Source organism: Podarcis erhardii (genome assembly GCF_964252035.2).
Source record: "Podarcis erhardii genome assembly, chromosome: 6".
Taxonomy (NCBI): Eukaryota; Metazoa; Chordata; class Lepidosauria; order Squamata; family Lacertidae; genus Podarcis; species Podarcis erhardii.
In genome coordinates, this window is record NC_138510.1 from 35974825 (window position 1) to 35987666 (window position 12842).

Sequence of the window (12842 nt, forward strand, 5' to 3'; positions counted from 1 at the left end):
CAGAAGCCAGAACAGCAAGAGGGATTGCTGCTTTCACTGTGCAGCGATCCCTCTTGCTGTTCTGGCTTCTGAGATTCAAAAAATTTTTTTTTTCTTGTTTTCCTCTTCCAAAAACTAGGTGCGTCTTGTGGTCTGGTGCATCTTATAGAGCAAAAAATACGGTACTTTACACAACAATCTTGCCACGATGGTAAAGCACTGAAGTTGAGTGACTGACGAAAAGGCTTGGGCCGGTAAATTTCTCTCTGTATTTATGCTTTTAAGTTTCTAGCGTGAACACTCAGCACCATTTATGCCATGGTTCATTTGAATCCTGGCATATCTCACTCCAGTAATGCATGTTGATACAGGATGAGACCTTGTCACTGTACACTTTGCCAGCCTCTTTCCTAAAACCTGAATAAGGCATACCAGATTTTCTATGGGAAAGTCAAGCTGTCCTAACTTTTTGGGGGTGGGTGGGGGTGGGATGAGAGCTGCAAGTGCTCATTTACTGGAACAGCTTTACATCAGGCAGGAGAGGAATGCTTTAACTGGAGGCATGTGCTGCTGTACATGCAGAATCAGCAACATGAGATACCACTGCAGTACAGCCTTCCATTAATGAATGATTTTAACCACAGTGTGACATCATGACACACTTTTGACTTGGATTACAAAAGAGCAATTCATACCAGTTGCCCTTTCTTCAAAAGATGTGAAGCAGACCAGATCAGCTTTAGCTACTGCATTACTCTTACCCTTAAAAGCACGTAGTACTTCACAAGGGGCTGTCTAAATGAAAGACACTTCTCTTGCACAACTCTTGGCCAAAGACCAAATCCCCTGACATCTGAGACTAAAGTGCCTTTGTTCTGTGAATGATGGGAATGGCTCTCCTCCTCCCTCTCCCCACCCAAATATTGCATATCCAGTATTTTCACTTTTGCTTCTATAGATCAGATATGGGCTATCACAGACAATAAGGCATCAAGCAGTGAAGGAGGCGGCAGTTAGCAGTGATACTCTAATGCTGATCATATACATTCAGTACTGTGAAGCAAACACCTGGCAGAGACAAAGATAGATGGCTACATCTCTCTGCTCCGAGAAAGAGCGGATTTAGGCTTCTTGTGGACCACAAGCTGACTTGGCTTTAGATGTTTAAGACACTTTTGAAGGCCCCTGCTTTAGAACCCTGTAAGACTTTTGGGCGTAATATAAAGCAGGAATAAGCAGCATGAGAGTTGGCACTATCCACTACTGCCAATAAAATAAAGGCAAGGCAAGGAACTGCCATGAAATGAGTTTGCACTTGTATAGCTTAGGTGCCTGGCTGGGCTCTTGCTGTAACTGGGACAAGCCCTCTGGGGATTCTTAAGTACAAAGGAAGAAGAAAGTACAGTTGTTCTCAACTAGAACTCCGGCTTCATGTAAGAGGATACACAGCCATAAGAGAATCCCAGAATTCTAACTACTAAAAGGAAGCCTGCAATCAACCTGGCCCAGTCTGATTCATAATGAGCTGTATGCAAATAAGTTAACTTAATTAGGATCTTGATTGTCCTGGCAGGACTTTCTTACCCACATCATCTTAATATAAAATGACACCCAAACAGTCCAGGTAACACCTTTTACTGGGCTGTATGGAAAGATTGCTGCACAGAACAGGAGTTGTGGCTAATCTGCACATATAGTTTTTCATGTGTTTTGTTCCGACTTAAGAACATGCCAGGCCATAGATAATATAATTATACCTAATTCCATGTTTACAGCTTGCAGGATGTCTTCAAGCTGCACTCTAGAACCCCAAAATGTCACAGCATGTTAAGATTAGCAAGAACTAATAGTTTGACCTTCTTTACCCTGAGTTAACATTTCTTTGCTTGCAATTTCTTCCCAAATCCCCTTACTTTTGATCATGTGCTATAGGAGACAATTTGGGGTACAACAGCATGTTTGAAGGGTGAGAAATTCATTTCCATTCGTGCTGTGACAGCTGGAATAACCAACATTTCCTCTATGGCTAGCTACAGGTGTTCGCCTCATTAAATCTGAAGACCCATGTATGTCCGACACTTGATTTTTCTCAGATCTCACCGGAAAGCATTATTTGAGATATAAAAGTTCTACCTAACCTTTGACGGCTCATCCACATATAGACGTTATCACTTCCATCTTTCTAATCTCTAGGACACAGTGCTGCCATGGTGTTAATCTTTCACAGCAGTCGTGAATTTTAGAAAATGACCCAACTTGACAGCTCATTTACCTGGGACTTTCAACAGTAACTGACACAGGAAAACACTTGAGCTAAGTTTGGTGCCCAAACTACATATATCTAACCTTGTTTCTGCTCCTCTGCAAGGCCAGCCCCACCATTAGGTAGAATGAGATGGCTGCCTCAGGCAGCAGAAGCTGGGGAAAGGGTAGCAGCAGTGCAGTGTTGGAATACACACATTTGAGTGCCCCCATGGCTTACCCTGCACTTCTTAGCTAGTCTGTTGCCCTCAGATGTGACAGGGATGCTGCCCACTGCCAGTGTTCAACCATCAATCCATTTGGCTTCTGTACAGAAAAGGGGCAGGGGCACCATGTTTTCCTTCCACCTCAGGTAGCACAATGACTTGGGCTTGCCTTGGTATGGATCAGTTCACATGAAAGCCCCATGCAAGACAGCTACTATCCACACCTAAGACAAAAAAATGTGTGAAGAGCCATCACATAAATGAAAACTTCTATGAACCAAGTATCATATGGTAATTATAACCATCGTGTGCAAAACATGATTGTATAAACTGGCCCTCAAGCCTTCAATCCTAGGAAACAAGCCATTTATAGTATCTGGTCAGCAAATGTCCAAATGACAGGACAATATGTAGTTTTTGGCATAGTGTTTTTTAACATTTCAGCCTGAATGTGTTTAGTAGTGTATACAAAATATTTATATTATGCAAATGTATTTACAACTGAAGTATTTATTCACAGAAAGGGTAGAGTAAGTTTGTGATTGGGCACAATGATATGAGTTCCTGCTAGTCATCAGGAGGAGAATATAAGTCAATCAAGTGCTTCATGCTTACGATTACTGAGGGATCTTGAAAATGGGCTCTTACAAGTTTATTTCTTCAGCAGGAAACAACATCTGTGAAGCTTTCAGGGGATTGCTCCCAGGCAAACAAAAACCTCTCATTTATCATGTCCATTGCTGTGTATCCTTTATTCTTTTCTGCCCACCATTCAGTTCATTAGACTGTTGAGCCTTGTGCACATCTTATGCAGAACAGAAGGAAAGGACTCTGTCATTACTTTTTCCCTCTTTACTTGTAGCTTGTAGTCACTGATTTTGTCCACTGATGCTGCAATGCTACACACATACACCTGGGAGTAGGGCCCATTTAACTTGAAAGAGACTTACTTCTGGGTAGAGATGCCTAAGTTTGTTCTGTAAGCCTCTGTTGCAAGCATGGAACATCTTTGACCAGGAGGCCAAACCTGAGGTAGTAAAAATACTGTTAACTCCAAGCCTGCTGCTAAGGCTTCTTACTTTTGATGCATTTTATGTAGCTTCGTGATGTTCCTGTATGTTCCGAGTCCTGTTAAAGTCAAAGTTATGTTCATGTAACCTGTGGCAAGGTTTGGGGGAAATAGCTTGCTCACGTTCAGTCTCTGTGATGCATTCACTTTGCAGAACTCGAGGCACCTCATGGGTCTTTGGTTGAGTTGAGAAGTGAGGATGCAATGATCCCATATCTTTATTGATGCCCCATAAAGGCAGCTGAAAAGGATCTGTGGAAGGAAAATGAAAAAAAAGAAAGACTGAATTTATGAAGAAAGCTCCCAGCACAACGGTTCTCCATTGTCTTTGAAATTCTGGCAGTGAGAGGCACATTATTAAGTCAAACTGGTTTTGCTCTTCCTAATATTGCAAAATTATTGCTAGAACCAACAAACACAAGCCTAAGAAACAAGAGGCTCCCTACAAAAACACAACCACAAGAATATTCTTTTGAACCTGCAAAAACCAGAACAGATTTCTAAGTGAGCTGAAGCAAGTGTTAAGAATATACTTGTATCATATCACATACCATATCATATCATATTGAAAGCAGAATGTTTGATTTTATTTTGTAATGCAGCCACTTAGTACTTTAACTATCTGTTCTGTGACAGACTGCCTTGCTCTTATTCAGCTGAAAATGGAATAATTTTAAAATCAAGGTACAATAGCATCAAAATACACCACTTACCACTGCTGCATGGTTGAGAGCATGGCTTCCTCTCATGTAGTCTGTCTTGATTGTTAAGGAAAACAGACATGTCTCTGTCACCTGAGAGACTATCCAGAGTGATGGCTTCATGCTGGGGGCAGACTGGATAGGGCTCTTTAGACATCTGCACCATTAGGCTGGAAAGCGTTTGATCAAGTGGGTCATCTTCGGTGATGTATGTGTAAGGACAATATTCTCTTGTTCTGGAGTAGATGTTGGCATTGTCATAGCAATCTGAGCAGATTACCAACGGCCCTGTGCCACCTAGTGGAAGCAGAATAGTGGGTAGTTAGCAGAATATTCTGGCATGGGTCATCACTATAGACCCTTACAAGGTGGCAGAAGCATAAAGCCTAGCTTGCAGAGATGGCAGTCCTTTGAGCCAACTGGCTGGAATTGGCAGCTGTGCATATATTAAATTCTGTGCATATTAGGAAACAACTTTGAAAGCATAGAAGAGTCTTATCAGCAAGTGTCACAGCCCCAAGAAGAAAGCTTCAAAATAAAATTCAAGGAGTGAGGCACTTATACACATTTGCCGAAAGGAAAAGGACTCTTTCCCCCATCACAGTTAACATAATAGCACTTAGGGTTTTTTTGTTTTTTTAAAAAGAAGCACAGGAACACAAAAAACAGAGAGCGTGGGTGGGTGTTGATTCCAGTATTTGACAATTTGCCTACACAGGATAGAAGCTGTGAGCATGTATTTGGTACAAGTACCTGGTTATTTGAGGAGATATCTGCTCCCTTGAGGCTAACTGTGATAAGCCAACAGAAGTAGAAAGGAAGGCAGAGGGGACTTTCAGTGATGTAGCAAGTGAAGTCTCATGCTGGGATCACTTAACACATAAGTTATGCTTTGAGCATGCACTTTTGCTTAAGAATGCAAAAAGGGGTTTGCTTGATCACATAAAGCACCACAAAGTCCAGCATTCTTTGCAATAACTTCAGCAACTAGCAGGCACTTGGTGAGCCACTAGAAACTGGCCAGTTTTCTGTCCACCTCTGATCAAGAGAATCAGGGCTTACCATCTGTGCCTTTGTGCACATATCCGTTGGAGGGAGGCATAAGTTGCTGGTTGCTTCCTGCTTCAGAATTACTATACCCTTCCTGTGGCTCTGACAGAGTCCCTTGGGAGGATAAGTAACTGGGAATGTCAGTAGGTAAATTTACCTCCTCTGAAAGAGAAAAAAAACAATAGCAATATGATACTGCATTTTTGTTATGGCAACAAAATCATCCAGCAGATCTCTGTAAAAATGATGGTGCTCACATAGACCTCACTGTATACAAGTAAATAAAGATCACCTTGTGGGGATAGAATGCAGTTCCTAGGAATATTTTCCTTTCATTCCTTTCTAATGCTGATTTATGGCAATCTTTCACAACTGTAAAAATGAAATTTCCCCACTGCGATACAACACCCCTTTGTCAAAGCATAATGAACCAATATTCTGAACATTTGCCATTTATAATGGCAATTTCTCTCTCAAATTCTGTGGCTTTGCTGAAAAGCTACAAGATCATCACAAGCAGCCAGACTAAATCCTGTCTATGCTCATTTACTGGTTTGAAATACTCTCCTATCCAACCCCTACTTCGTCCTTTTGCTCATTTGACTGTTACATGGTATCAGAGACTGTCCATACCTATGTGCATATAATATCCATTATATACCCTCTCCATCAGATGTCAGGCTGTTTTCCAAATGAAGAACCACCCTGGCAAAGGGACCACATACCAAAACTCCTAACCGTAACACAGGATTTTCTTCTGGTCATGCTGAGCTGAATGACTCCAATCCCTTATCAAAGCACACATACTTATGCCGAGTGCTCCTCACCTGTGCTAGTGATGCTGTAGTCTTCACTCTTCCTTCTCATATGGTAGATAACAATAACCCATATCAAGGAGGTGCCCACAACGCAACAGACTACAACAATTATCACAATGCCAACTGTCGTCCAACCATCTTCTTCCATGCCACTTTGGGAAGTTTGGGAAGAGTCGCAGTTTGGTGAGGATATGACATTCAGGTAAATATGGCCACGCACTGTGCCAAGTGTATTGGACATTATGCAAGTGTATTTTCCAGCATCCTCTAATCCAGCATCTACAATGATGAGGAGTTGATTGGCGGCAGCAAAAAAATGTCGTTCTGTTACTGTGAGAGGCCCATCATCTTTGGTCCAGTTAAGGCGAGGGGCAGGACTGCCACTAGCAATGCACTGCAACACTGCTGTTTCACCTTGGGCCACAGTCCTGTCTTCCAGGGGCCTGACAAATGAAGGCGTTTCTGAACACACAAAAAAGGACCAGATTAGATTTAATGCTACAGAATTACAATGACAACTGCATGAAACCAAAGATACACTGCTACATATATGCAGATTGTGATTTTGAAGACTGATCTGACAGCAATGTAGCTCATGGACAAAACAAAAGGGGAATGTGTGTGTTTTAGGCTATACTCTCTCTGACAGAGAAAGAAGCCTGGTGTGGCTAACCTGTGGCCTTCAAATTGTTGTGGAATTACAACTCCAGTCAGCCACTGGTTAACTACCTCTGCTGAAAGTGTCTAGGGGTGTTCTGCTTAATTACAGACTTTGTCCAGTTCATGAGCCAAAGCTCATGGGAGTATGAGAACAGCCACCTTTAAAAGAGTTCTTGGTTTTCTAAAGATGAAGTAGTTTTAGGGGGACGTATCATTTGTTTAATTAAATTCTTACTGCACATGCATGCCCTATACAGAGTCTGTCTCTAAAAACTTAGCACAGGAGAGCATAGCAGTGACACCATATTAAACCAGATCTCTTTCAAATTATCCAAAATTAAGTGGGTCAGCAGCAGGCAACCATACTAAAAACAGATGCTCTTGAATAATTTGTGTTAGGATTTTTTTTTTATGGGAAATACCAGACCAGCTTCTTCCCAGATTGTAAATCAAACAAAAAAGGAAGGAGAAAATTGTGGTGTCCCTTTTCAATGCTGCAATTGCATCCACTGGAATGAGCTCAAAACTACTTTTGAAAAGTACCACATAACTTTAGCAAATCCAAACCAGTAGGCGAAGCTGATTCAATTAACTTATCTCCCAAGTTTGTTCCTATCCCCCAAATAAGGTGAGACTTAGAGCAGTTCTCAGACTTGTAGGCTTCCTCCTCCTCCTTGTATGCTTCCTTCATTTGCCTGTGGGATAGCTCAGTCAGTAGAGCATGAGACTCTTAATCTCAGGGTCATGGGTTTGAGTCTTATATTGGGCAAAAAGATACAGTGGTACCTTGGGTTAAGTACTTAATTCGTTCTGGAGGTCCGTTCTTAACCTGAAACTGTTCTTAACCTGAAGCACCACTTTAGCTAATGGGGCCTCCTGCTGCTGCCGTGCCACTGGAGCACGATTTCTGCTCTCATCCTAAAGCAAAGTTCTTAACCCGAGGTACTATTTCTGGGTTAGCGGAGTCTGTAACCTGAAGAATATGCAACTCGAGGTACCACTGTATCTGCATTGCAAGGGGTTGGACTAGATAACCCTCACGGTCCCTTCCAGCTCTACAATTCTACGATTCAATTATCTTTTCATCAGAAAAGGAAAAATCTAAACTATGAGATCCTGTACTTATCTGAACATCTGGCCTACTATAATCCCAAATATTGAAACTATCCTTTAGTAATTTGAGTACCTTGGTTACTAAAGTAATGCCATGTTCAGGTAAGAATGGGCTTTCAAGATTGGGTGTTACCTTCTCCACATGGTGAACGGAGATGAGGATGAAGTGCGTGAACTTTACTCCTCCTGCAGCCAGAGCATTCAGGCAGTCCACAAATACCACCAATTACAAGCATGAAAATATACAGTAATCAAATAACCCATGCAGGCTTCAATAATTTGCTTACCTAACACTGTCAATGTGGCATTTGCCGACAGACTCCCGGCCACATTTTGTGCCATGCAGCTGTAGATGCCCATATCTTCTATTTTCACATTTGCTATGAAAAAGACATCGTCTTCTGGCATCACATGCATGCGCCTTTCACGAGCTGCAGGGAAGTCTGTGCCTCCATCTTTCTGCCAGGAAATCTGAGGTGGTGGATGGCCTTCTGCAGCACATTCCAATTTAGCTACAGCTCTAGTCCGGATTGTTAGATCCATTGGAGTTTTCACAAAAGAAGGCAGCTCTGAATGAAGACACACATTAAAATAACTAAGTAAAGTTTCCTAATACTAGTCACAGCATCCCTGACTTTCACTTTGTTAAGAATGGCATAACCCTTGTTAAGTTTTTCAAGCTCTTTAATTTAGATCTGTAAGAATTCTAGCATACTGCTCTTAAAAACCACCCTAAACAGCAATTCAGATCTCACGAGAAAGGAGGATGTTACACCTAACCTTTCTTTAAAAGAAATAAATAAACTGGCACACAGCAAGCTTGTGAGTCCTCATCATGTTTGAGCTTTTTTCTTGAATGAGGTTGCTTGCAGAAGTTTTAACAATTTTTCACAGGAGAGACAAATGATTTTTTGTCTTTTTCGAATATGCCACCCCTCGAGAGCTCTCTTTCTGTCCCTCTTACACCCATTAATACTGATTAGAGTGGATGTGAGTTATTTTAATTCAGCCAAAGGTAAGTAAAAACCTGCCCTGGCAAAGACAACCCCATTAGGCTGCTTTCATTTAGTAAAGGGTAATACACAAGGGAATAATTTGAAACTGGCTGCACCTTTAGCAAGGCAAGAGAGAATCTTTATTTGCCTAGCATAATAAGCAGCTGAAGCTGCTTCTTAGACATGGACTAGTTCTAAAGAAGCAGTCTTGGATTGATGAATCTGTGCACAAAGAGATTGCAGCTGGTACAAACACTGCTCATTTCCAAACTAGAAAATGCTCGGGGGAAATGCTGCTGTTTGGGCAGCTCTCTATGTCTGGTTAGAAGGAGTCTCTGGGGATTTGTGCAATCCAAGCTTTTTTATATCCAAAACTATTCCAATGTCTTCAGCTTCCCTAGTGCATGGGTAGGCAAACTAAGGCCTGGAGGCCGGATCAGGCCCAATTGCCTTCTAAATCCGGCCCACGGATGGTCTGGGAATCAGCATGTTTTTACATGAGTAGAATGCATCTCTGAGTTATTTGTGGGGCCTGCCTGGTGTATTTACATGAGTAGAACGTGTGCTTTTATTTATAATGCATCTCTGGGTTATTTGTGGGGCATAGGAATTTGTTCATTATTATTTTTTTTCCAAAATATAGTCCGTCCCCCCACAAGGTCTGAGGGACGATGGACTGGCCCCCTGCTGAAAAAGTTTGCTGACCCCTGCTCTAGTGGATTAACAAAAGAGAAGACCTCTGGGGGTGCCTTTCCTTTAGTCCCTGAGTGAACTATCCAAAGTTTTCAAACCGTTTTAGTGATTTTTGAGTGTGTGTGTAGAAAGGAAAAACAAAAACTACTGCATACCATTGACAGTCAACTTGGCCTTGTTGGAATAATTAGATCCAAAATGATTGGAGATGATACACTGGTATTTTCCTTCGTCAGTGAAGTTCACATTGAAAAGGTGCAGGAGAGTAGTGTACTCCAGTACTTCGCCATCTTGCTGCTGGTACCTGACAAAATTCTCAATGTCTGCATCATACAGTATTTCACTGTCCTTTCTCCAGGTGGTGGACATAGGCGAATCACTGCTGCTCACCGCCTTGCAAGTCAGGGTGACGTTGGTGCCTCTTAGTGCAATGGCAGTCTCAGGATGCGCTCTGATCTGTGGCTTGGGAAAGTTATCTGTGAAACACAGATCACATTTCTTCAGCACGTAACTAAGCTAACAAATACTGATGCAGAATGTAACAGTTGAGCTTGTGCTGGAGGTGACACTTGCCCTTAATTCCTCAAACTAAGAGACATCTATTATCTATGTGATCACACTAGAACTGGCTATGTGGGTATGAAGCAGGATGTCAGTGTTACGAGCATAAGCAAGAGGTACACTGCAAGATGAAGGGATTTTGTCATGAGTCCTTAGAACTCACCATTAAGGAATATGAACATGAATAAATCTGCAGAAGGTCTCTTAAAACCCAGTTGTGGATCTCAATTGGAGGGGAAAAGAACCACTTTATGCATTCACCACAAGTGATATTACCACCTCCTTGTCACAATGTTTGCTCACTAACTATCTGAATGCTACCTACTTTCAGGAATTAAGCCATACTGCACTGGGCAATATTAATTTCCTTCCCTAATAATAATTTAGTTGTTAACACACACTCATCATTTTCCTGAGTATTTTGGCAATGCATACATATTGTGTGCAGCCAATTGTTGCTCGAAGGAAGAGAGATAAAGCTCCTGATACTCAAGCTCTCAGATTCTGCCTGCCTAAAGGAGATTCACTGACTTCAGGAAGATCCAGACTACAATGTTAATATCTACAATTGCTTTTTTAAAAAAACCCAGTTAAAAGTCTTTGCAGTTAGGTGCAAAAATTCAACAGTAGTACTAAACAGCAATACTGCAGCCTCTTCTTAATAGATTTTTGGATTAAGGGGTAGTCAACATGCATCTGTAAAGGTCTTTCCTAGAAGCCCTGAGAGGACCCTCCTCTCCCTGCTGCAATTAGGCTTGAAAAAATGTCATTTATTGTGGCAAACAGAAGGCTTTTTTTGAAGGCTAATTACAGCTTGGGCTGAATTTGGGTGTGGACACCACTGTGACACCCGTCCACCCCCACCTGTCAATTAGCCTTGAAAGAAATTTTCTATTGGCTACAGTCTCTGCAACAGAGGACGGAAAATTTCAGGACTGCCACAGCTGGGGAAAGGAAGAGTTAACCCCAGAAAATGTAGCCCACTCCGCAATTAGATTTGAAAATTAGATTCTTGCAAGCCTAATTGTAGCAATGTCTTTAGGCTTGAAACAAAACAAACAAACAAACAATTTTTTTTGCAAGTCTAATTGCTGGGGCTGGGGTTGTAGTGTGGGGTGGGGTGGGTTGTCCCCTCAATAGTTTCTTATGTTCTGAGATGTGCCCATGGGCCAAATGAAGGTTGGCACCCCCTGGCTTAGATCCTGGGAGAGGAAGAGCTTTTACGTTTCAGCATGACATAATTTCACTGGCTTCAAAACAAAGGCTTCTTTCACACTCTCTGCCCCTAACTCTCTCCCTGCACAACAGATTTCCCATAGGCCCTTCAGTTATTGCTAGACTATGACTCCCATAATCCCCACATTCTGTCATGCTGGCTGGGGCTGATGAGAGATCAAAGTCCAACAACTTCTAGAGGGCCACAACTTCTCCACCCCTGATTTACAGTGACTTGCTATAATGGTTCCACTGTGGGAAAACTCCTACAGATGATGATCTAGAAGTATCTTTAAATGAACCAGTGTTCCTGTTAATCTCTGGAATCTGGATACAAGAGTGCCCAATATACATAAACAGGAAGCATAAATGTTGTCTTGTAACACTGCAGGGCATCACAATCCATGAGAATCCAATTCAGGTTGCAATCCAAACCACGCTTACATAAAGTAAACTACACAAAACTCAATGGGGCTTATGTCTGACTAGACATGCACAGGATTGTAATATATCCACTGAACAAGTCAGTGAAGCCATCTCCCCTCTCCCCAACTCTCACACATGATTATTTTCCAAGGCAGATGTCATAAGGGCAATGTGCCCTGGGAAGCTATGATAGAAATGCAGTAAATAAATGAAGCCATTAAGAGCACAAACCACAGATGAAGTCTTCAGGGTTCACACTGAGGATGCTCTGGCCAGACAGCCATTCGGGGTGGGCACAAATGACACCAACAGCATCCTGCAAATGGTTGTGGTTAAGCCACTGGGGCAGCCATTTCAACTGGCAGTCACACAGTAAGCTGCTAGTGTTCAATACCCTGAAAATGTAAAGGCAAAAGGAAAATGTCTAAGTTTTTGTAAGTAAGCAAATGACACTTCATCTGCAGTCACCAAGCAGATCTCCCCCCCCCCACCCATACATCTGCTAAAGTATTTGTAACACTATATACGTGAACTGCCTGGTAATGAGTCCTAACTGTATTTTGAGTAGCTTCAGAGTCTCTCGTTGCTGTAAACAAATTCACATTTCTCCATCTTCACATATAATGTGTTATTCTAAATGAGAGGCTGTTCCACAAAAAGGTCACCTTCCTACAAAACACTTTTTTTAAAGCATCCTTCGCAGGACAGTAGCAGTACAATCACGTAAAGGACAAGTAAGAAGAAACACCGCCCCACACACACTATGCACCAAGTCAAGAGGGTAAAAAGACATTAAGAGATGCTCTTTATGTTTTAGACAGCAATAAGGAACTCCTAACTCCAATGGCCCCACATGGCCATAAATTGTGGGAGTTGAAGGTCACTGGCTTCCAGGGGACCACAGGTTTCCTATCTCTGTTTTAGACAGTTCAGGGGATCGCAGCCCTTTAAAATAAAATATACTGTAGTGTAAATATGTGGCAAAAGAATATAAATCCCAATCCATACCCTTAAAAACTATATCCACACCCACAATCATGCCTCAAGGATAATCCTAAGATTTCCATCAAAACAATGAGCAGTCTATGAGAAAT

The 12842-nt window shown here is 41.9% G+C and overlaps 1 protein-coding gene across 1 annotated transcript in view; it reads right to left on the minus strand.

Moving 5' to 3' along the window:
* Positions 1 to 2939: 2939 nt before the first annotated feature.
* Positions 2940 to 12842, minus strand: part of LRIG2 (leucine rich repeats and immunoglobulin like domains 2) — a 42082-nt gene continuing 32179 nt past the window's right edge. The window contains exons 12-18 of the mRNA XM_081864897.1: positions 11980 to 12143; positions 9702 to 10022; positions 8146 to 8427; positions 6095 to 6547; positions 5280 to 5429; positions 4230 to 4514; positions 2940 to 3768 (exon numbers count right to left, since the gene is read on the minus strand). Coding sequence (XP_081721023.1) covers positions 3539 to 3768; positions 4230 to 4514; positions 5280 to 5429; positions 6095 to 6547; positions 8146 to 8427; positions 9702 to 10022; positions 11980 to 12143 — 1885 coding nt within the window. The 3' untranslated portion in view covers positions 2940 to 3538. The remainder of the gene's footprint in view (positions 3769 to 4229; positions 4515 to 5279; positions 5430 to 6094; positions 6548 to 8145; positions 8428 to 9701; positions 10023 to 11979; positions 12144 to 12842) is intronic.